The 7,620-nt window shown below is 52.9% G+C and overlaps 1 protein-coding gene across 1 annotated transcript; it reads right to left on the reverse strand.

Moving 5' to 3' along the window:
- Positions 1–243: 243 nt before the first annotated feature.
- On the reverse strand, positions 244–7,237 carry ERAL1 (Era like 12S mitochondrial rRNA chaperone 1). The gene is made up of 11 exons (XM_036769211.1): positions 7,135–7,237; positions 6,790–6,921; positions 5,365–5,492; positions 5,178–5,255; positions 2,571–2,617; positions 2,125–2,186; positions 1,780–1,892; positions 1,456–1,695; positions 1,130–1,279; positions 963–1,043; positions 244–809 (listed from the first exon to the last, which is right to left on the reverse strand). The coding sequence occupies exons 1-11, from the start codon at positions 7,211–7,213 to the stop codon at positions 687–689; spliced, it is 1,233 nt and encodes a 410-aa protein (XP_036625106.1). The 5' UTR covers positions 7,214–7,237; the 3' UTR covers positions 244–686.
- Positions 7,238–7,620: the final 383 nt, after the last annotated feature.

The following is a 7,620-nucleotide window of genomic DNA, read 5'->3' on the forward strand; positions in this document are numbered from 1 at the left end:
GAGCTCGAGACTCATTGGGCCAGGCCCCAAGATGGCACACGAGGAGTGTGGGGAGGAAACCGTTACCATTACTGTGCTTAGTAATGGTAAAGGTTCTCTCGCTGCATTCAGTGACCGTGCCCAGGAGCAGAGGGCAGAGGACCCTGGAGGTGGACAATGAGGGGACGCACAGGTGGAAGGGAAGAGGGAGGGGAGACTCTCATCTCTATCGCCATTTTGGATAATAAAAGTGAGAACTAAAACTCTCTCTCTCATATTGTTTTATTCCCACCAACAAACCAGAGAAGGGGATACAGTGAGGACGCTACGTGGATGAGAAGGGGGTGGACCTAACTCTCATCTCCAGGGCATCAAGGACCTGGTTGGGGCTGTACACAGGGCATCTGCTAGGTCTGGGGGGCTGGTTAACCAAGGTGCAGAGGCTTGGGATGAAGGGAGAACCGAGCCCCTGATTTGGAAGAAGAACAGGAGCTGCCTGTGGCCCTAGGCACCAGCAAGAGGGTGGGTCTCTGAGCAGTCCAGGCAGAGGCAGAGGCAGCTCTTGCTTTGCTTGCCTGGCAGAAGGGCCATTAAGTCCTTGCTTGACCTCTCCTCTCAGGGCAGGGCACCAGGATCACTGCACCCAATGATAAACCACCAAGTCCATATGACTAGCCAACCCCTAGGGGACTTGGGGTGGGAGACGGTCACCTGCGGAGCTTAACCGAAAGGCTCAACTGCACATCACAGAGGAATACATTTCTGAGGTCCTCGGTGGCTTCGTGCGCCAACTGGCTGATCAGCTGCCCACTGGGACCAATCAATATCCTCTGTGAGCAGAACAGAGAACATGGGTTGTATACTTTTGTTGGAGGTGGGAGGGCAAAGGAAGGGAAGGGTAAATAGGAGAGGCTCTAGCTTTCAGGGTTACTACGAGGAAGAGAGGGAAATGCTGTCCAGCCCTTGCCCCTCCCCCCACTCACCAAGTGGGACTCCTTAGGCACTAGCAAGTCCTGCAGGATCACAAGCTTCCCACTGGGACCCTCTTCCCACAACCTTGTCTCCTGCGAAGAGATATTTTAAGTGGTTCTGCCCAAACCACAAGCCTGCAGGACCTCCCCTTCTTCCTCCCTGCAGCTAAGTCCTGTACCTGATGCACACTGTAAGGCACCTCCTGAGGCAGGTGCTCCAATAGCTTTTCCCAAATTATGTTGGCACAGATCTCCTGAGGGGTCTGGCTGGTGAGCACTTCACTGTGGAACTCCCAGGGCCCTGGTTGGGCCTGTGTCAGGAGATATTGCTGTGGGTACCACAAAAGACATGGTTGGCCTCAGGGCCTTCCCTTCCATGCCCCGCCTCGCTCCCAAAATAGCCCATGACTTCATTTCCTACTCAAAGGCCATGCCCAAGACAGAAGACTTCAGGGTTCCTGAAAAGACGGAAATGCCTGGAGGTGGGGAGCAGGCAAAGACTGACCTTCAGGGTCTCCACATCTTCCTGACTCAGGGCGGACAGCATGAAGATCTCCTGGAAGTGGGGCCAGCCCACCCTCTCACTGAGGCCTTTTGAGGCCTCTGGGTCTGACTCTGCTGGAGCTTTCTGGGTTTTAGAAACTGAGAATGTCTGCTTCACTCGCAACTCTTTGCCACCAACTATACCTTCTGTGAGGGCTGCTGACAACTCCAAAAGGACAGACTTCTGTTTCAAGCAATCCACCTGGGGAGAGGGCAGGGAATCAGAACACTCTCAAGCCCCAAGGGAAGCAGCGGGCCGGTGATTCTTTCTCAGCATTTGGCTCACCTTATTCATAACCAGGATGCTGGGGACTTGGGGGAACTGAGACAAGCACTTGAGAACCTGGTGGTTAAGCTGGCCCCGGGTCCACTTGTCTGAGACGTCTACTAGAACCACGACTGGGAGAAAAACAGCAAATCTTATGCCCCTGATTCTGTTGACCTCTCCCAACCCTCCCCACCCAAAGCTGACAGATCACCAAATATGTAGGGCCCCTGTCCCAATTCTCCCCATTCTCAGGAGCCATTTGGTTATGACCTCTTGGGAATTTAGCCAATATAGAATTCCTCATGCCCTCCTGTTAACCCTCTTCCTCCCTCCCAGCCCACCTCAGGGCAGGAGGGGCCCTACCCAGGTCTGCATCCTCCATGCTTTTCCAGGGATCCTTCAGCAGGGATTGTTCTAGGTTATGCCTAAAGGACAGATGCAAAACATTGAAAGAATTCAGCTCAGTACCCAAGGTGCTCCTGGGAGAAAGTGGAGGGAAATATGAAACTTCTGGTTTCCTCAGGCAGCAAAGTGGCACAGAGCATACAGTGACTGACTTGGAGTCAGGAAGATTGAGTCTCAGAGACCTACTATGTGACCTGTGGTAAGTCACTTAAATATCTCTGTGCCTCAGTTTATCCATTTGTAAAACAGGGACAATCACAGCACCTACCTCATAGGGTTGCTAGAAAGATCAAATGAGCTAGCACGTGCAAAGAGATGGGCAAACCTTAAAGTAATCTAGAAGGCTAACTGGGACTTTATTAGCATTCCCCATCAGAGCAGCCAGGTCTCTTCAGCGTCATTACCTCTTCTGCTTAGCAGGGCTAATCAGGCCAGGAGTGTCCAGGAGAACCTGGAGGGAAGACACAGTCTTAGAAAAAGGGAGGGACGGGTTAGTGTGTGTTAGGCCCAATCTGGAGGCAGCCTGGCTCTGGGCTTGGACCCAAACACTGCCCTCCCCCATCCCTTTTTCTGGAAACCTGTAAGGTTAATAGAATGGGAAGATCTTCCTGGCCCATCAATAGGCCTCACATGGAACCCATTAAGGGAAGCTTGATTAGGGGAGGCTCGTTTGTAGGAAGGCTCACCTAATTTCTAATTAGGTACTGGGTCAGGGTTGTGATGCCCTCTGGCTCTGAGAAGTGTATATATACTTTGAGGTTAGCATTTTGCTTTGGGACTCACTCATTGGAAGAGTGTTCCTGTGATTTGGCCAGACGAGACTCTGGGTAGCTGTTAAGGAGCTCGCAGCGCGCCACCCCCCACCCCCCACCCCCCACCTTGAAAACCCAGGTGTTGGTGCTTCTCTCTCTGGTAACTATGTATATATTGCTTTCTCAGACAGTTAGAAGCCCTGTCTGTTGATCTGTGCTATTTTCTCTACTTATAATCTAGCTGCAAGTAGCATGGCTGTTACAAACCCGACCCCAGTCCCTGGCCTGCCCCCTCGAGGCTGTACTGACTCAGCTCTTCTCTCCCCAGTCCCTGACACCATGGCCTCCCCTTTCTTCTCTCAGCAGACAGCTCTGTCCTCCTACTTCAAACACCAAAACCCCAGCCCATCCATCCTTACTGCACGCTTCTGAAGCCCTCTAAATTACCTCTCCCCCACCTCACCCCCAGCATTCCTTCTCTTTGCCGGAACTATTCATTCTACTAGTGCTCCTGATACCAGCCTCTCTTGTCTCCTAGGTGGGACCACAATGCACAGACTTTGGGGCTTGGAGCCAGGAAAGACCCAAGTTCAAATCCAGCCTCAGGATACTCCCTAGCTATATGACCCTGGGCACATCACTTTACTTCTGCCTGACTCAGTTTCCAGCACCTACCCCCTAGGACTGTTGTGAGGATCAGATGAGTTACTGGTTATAAATCAATGAGCACACAAATGCTCGTTTCCTTCCTTCTGCAGAGGCCTACCCCTTTCATCAGCCTCTTGTCACACATGCCTGCGTCTCTTCCATTCCCTTCACTTCCCCTCAGCCCTCCTTGAGCTGGCCTTTTTCTCAGGCAGCCTTGTCCGTGGCCTCTTTTCCATTTCGGACACAACTCTCTTCTGTCCCTAAGCTTTTACCCTGGTTCTCTTCCTACCTGCCTGCTTCTCAGATGGGCCAACATCCTGGTCCTGCCCCTGACTGTGGGATTTCCTCTCTCTGGGCTGGCTTCTCTCCATACTCTTTCCCCAGGTAATTTCATCAATTCCCTTTGGTTCAATGATCACCTCTATGAAGATGACCCCAAATCTTCCCATCCAGCCCCCATCTCTCTCCTGAACTTCAGTCCCACAGCTTGCTGACAGCTCAAAGTCACCATGTTCTAAGCGGCACTGGCATCCTCCCAGCCCTCCCGCCTCCAAACTGCCCATCCCACTGAGGACACTGCACGTTTTCAATGTCAAAGTACCCTTTGACTCCTCCTCTCCCTTCTTATTTAGCCCCTTCTGTAATCACCAGCCAAGTCTCACCCATTCTACCTCCACATCCCTTTTTCCTTTTCCATTCCAACATCCACAGAGAAGCTGAATCATCTCCAAAAAGCACAGAACGTTTGTGTCATTCCCTTGCTCGGTTTTCTAGTGGGTCCTTTAGAATAAAACAGAACTTGTTCAGCTTGGCATTCAGTGCCCTCTGCCATCCAGTGCCAAGCTCACTTTGCAGACACATTTACACTGATCCCCTTCACATGAGCTGCTCTACATCCAAGTTAACCAAGCTGCTGTTCCCCAAACCAGGCTGGCCATTCACTGCCTGCCCTTCTAAGCTATGCCCCAGGGCTGGGGTGCCTTCTCTTCTCACCTGCACCTCTTCTGTACCTCACTTTTTTCCAAAGTTCAGCTCTGGCAACATTTCCTTCCTACCCGAAGCCTTTGGGGAACCACCCACACCTCCAATCATCAGTGCTTTCTCTGACTTCTGATTCACTTGTGTCACTGGTCTGGACACACAGATCTTCCCAGATGATGCTCCCTGAGGGCACAGACTGGTTTTCATGCTTATCTTTGTACCCTGTGCCTAGCATGCTGCCTGGAATGTCATCTGTATTTAATGATGAATTGAGTTCTGAATGATGCCCTCTTTATCCAGATAGCCATCATTCCATCCCCCTACCACACCCTTTTATTCAGGGACTGAAGGAGAGGTCTCAAGATGAGACCTTAGAGCTCGTGAGTCCTAAGAGGAGGGAGCAAGACAAAGAATTTCTCCTAGGTTGAAATGAAGCTATTGGGCGGGTGCAGAGATGGCAGAGACATGAGGCCTTTGTAGAAGAGATGGCTGATTAAAGCTCAGGATCTGCTCCTGAGCAAGGATCAGGTTATAGAGCGCACTAGGTGGACTGCGCTGCCACAATAAGCACCATCAGGGCAAAGTTCCCAGTATCACACCTCACCCTATCAACACCTTACAGACACTTACCACCTGTGCCTCCTCCTCCGTGATGACCCCCAGGGCCTGGCATCGAGTGGTATGTACCTTCTTGGAGACAGGGAAAACCTGGCAGGATCAAAGCTGAGAGTGAGGGCTCAGACCTTTCCAGAACTGGTTGTGATGGCAGAGTGATGAGACAGGGGTAACACAGCAGGGAACAGAGGGTGTGTCATACTTTTCGGCCTAGCAGCTGGTTGGAAAGTGTTGACTTCCCCGAATTTGGGGCTCCCAGGATGACAACTCGCAGGATCCGAGAGTTCTCCGGCATGTTGGGAGGATGGGCCACAAGCAGAGCCTGTTTGTCTGGGAGGGGGCAAACAGAGAGCACAGTTATGTGACCCAGTGAAGAACCTGCCTGTAAGCAGGAAATGAAACCAGAAAGCAGCTCAGCCAATGACTTACCCAGCTCCTCGTGTAAGTGAGGGGGCCAGTCACCTCCCCTCCCCTGGGACATTTCCCTGACTGTCCAATGGGGACGGGCTGTTCTAACTTGTGACCAGTGCTCTATGAATGTGAGTGATTCTTACCATAACCACAATGCCCTTGATAAACACCAAGCATCATTAGGAGGCCTGGGTTCAGATCCTGACTCTGAGGGCCAGTGACTTCATCAAACCAAGGACACCAAGCACCCATCCAGCTGTTTTCATAGCTCACCTTCCAGGTTTCCCTCTGCAAACTGTCTCTCACTGTCTTTCATACCTGGAATGTATTTGTGCCTCAACTTTTCCTCTCAGGATCCTTTTCTTTTCTACCTTCAAAGCAACTTGGTACCCACTAGTCCATGGCCCTTTTCCTGATTCCTCCAGCTACGCCGATGATCACTCCTTCCCCAAATCTTCTAGAGCATTCTGGATTCTGCTGTGCTTCTACCTTTTACCATGTTTCTAGGCCCCATGCCAGGGATTCTTTACCTTTCTTACTTCAAGAAGAAATGTCACAGTCCCCACTGGCTCGCTTCTCAGAATTATGTTTTTAAAGAGATAAGATAAAATAAACAGAATTACAAAGGAAATCAATAATACAGACAGCTGGTTGGTGCAGGGGATAGAATCCTAGACCTGCAGTCAGGAAGACCTGAGTTCAAATCCAGCCTCACTGAATCACTCAGTAACTGGATGACCCTGGGCAATTTGCTGGAATTGTCTCTGTCTGCTCCTCTCTAAAGTGGGGATAAGAATAGCACCTTCCTGCTGGAGTGGTTGTGAAGATCAACAAAGGTTCACAGGCTCCTTGGAATCTCTTTTTGGGGGGGGGGAAGGCAGGCAATTGGGGTTAAGTGACTTGCCCAAGGTCACACAGTTAGTAGGTGTGTCAAGTGTCTGAGGCCGCATTTGAACTCAGGTCCTCCTCTAACTACTGGGCAACCTAGTTGCTGGGACCACTTGGAATCTTAATTCCATGACAAACACCTGACCCTCGGGGGAATCTACCTACGCTCCTGGGGGCAAGGATGTCTTTTAAATAAGATTTCTGCCTCCCACTCTAGGGACTTGGCAAATGCTTGCTGGATGGGCTGGGCCTCAGTTTCCCTCCTCTGTAAAACGGCGATAAGCACTCACCCTGTCCACCCCCAAGCCTAAGCCCCAGGACCTCTTACCCCGGTGCAGGGCCACCGCGGGGGCCGGATGGGCAGGGCGGTAGCCGGGCTTGGCGACCCTCAGGAAGTAGTCCAAGGCTGAGCCCCGTTCATGGCAGCAGCGGGAGGGAGGGGCGGAGCACGGACCTCTGGCTACAGGTGACACACGGGGAGAAGTCTCAGCCCAGCAGCGGCGCGGGGGCGGGGCCAGACCCGGGGGCGGGGCCTAGGTGGCACTGAGAGAGGGGGGCGGGGCCCAGGAACCCACCGGAGCTGAGATTCTCCCCCCGTGGCTGCCGGAACCCCAGCGCTTTTCTGCTCGTGACCTACTCGGAAGCCCCACCCTCACCCCCTGCGGCTCCTCACCGGCGCTTCCTCGGCTTGACCGCCAGATGCTAAGTGCCGTCCGCACCCACCCAACCGCGGTACGGCTGGAGGCCGCCATATCTGCTCGCAGGGTGCGCCGGAAGTGCCCGGAAGGAGCCGGCGTGAATGAGAGAGCTGCCCCCACAGGCCGAGCCGCAGAGGAGTCTGGGAAACTGGAGGACTCCTAAATTGGCCGGAGAGGAAAAGCGCCCGCTGGGCGGCGTGAAGCTAGCCAGCCCTTGCCCCCGCCCCCGCCCTCGCTGTCCGCCGCCCCCTGCCCCCTGCGAGGCGTGGCTTCAGGCCCTCCCCTCCCTGGGATCAGTTTCCCCAACCCTTTTTACGGGCCGTGAGCGATGTGTACACCACATGGACAAAACCAACTCTGTTCCTCCCTCTATTGACCCAAATACTCTGCGTCACGTGTTCCCCTTCGGGTTTAAGGACATCATCACGTGACTGCGTCCGTCCTTTTACCCATCCTGTTTG

Source organism: Trichosurus vulpecula, chromosome 7, assembly GCF_011100635.1.
Source record: "Trichosurus vulpecula isolate mTriVul1 chromosome 7, mTriVul1.pri, whole genome shotgun sequence".
NCBI classification, from domain to species: domain Eukaryota; kingdom Metazoa; phylum Chordata; class Mammalia; order Diprotodontia; family Phalangeridae; genus Trichosurus; species Trichosurus vulpecula.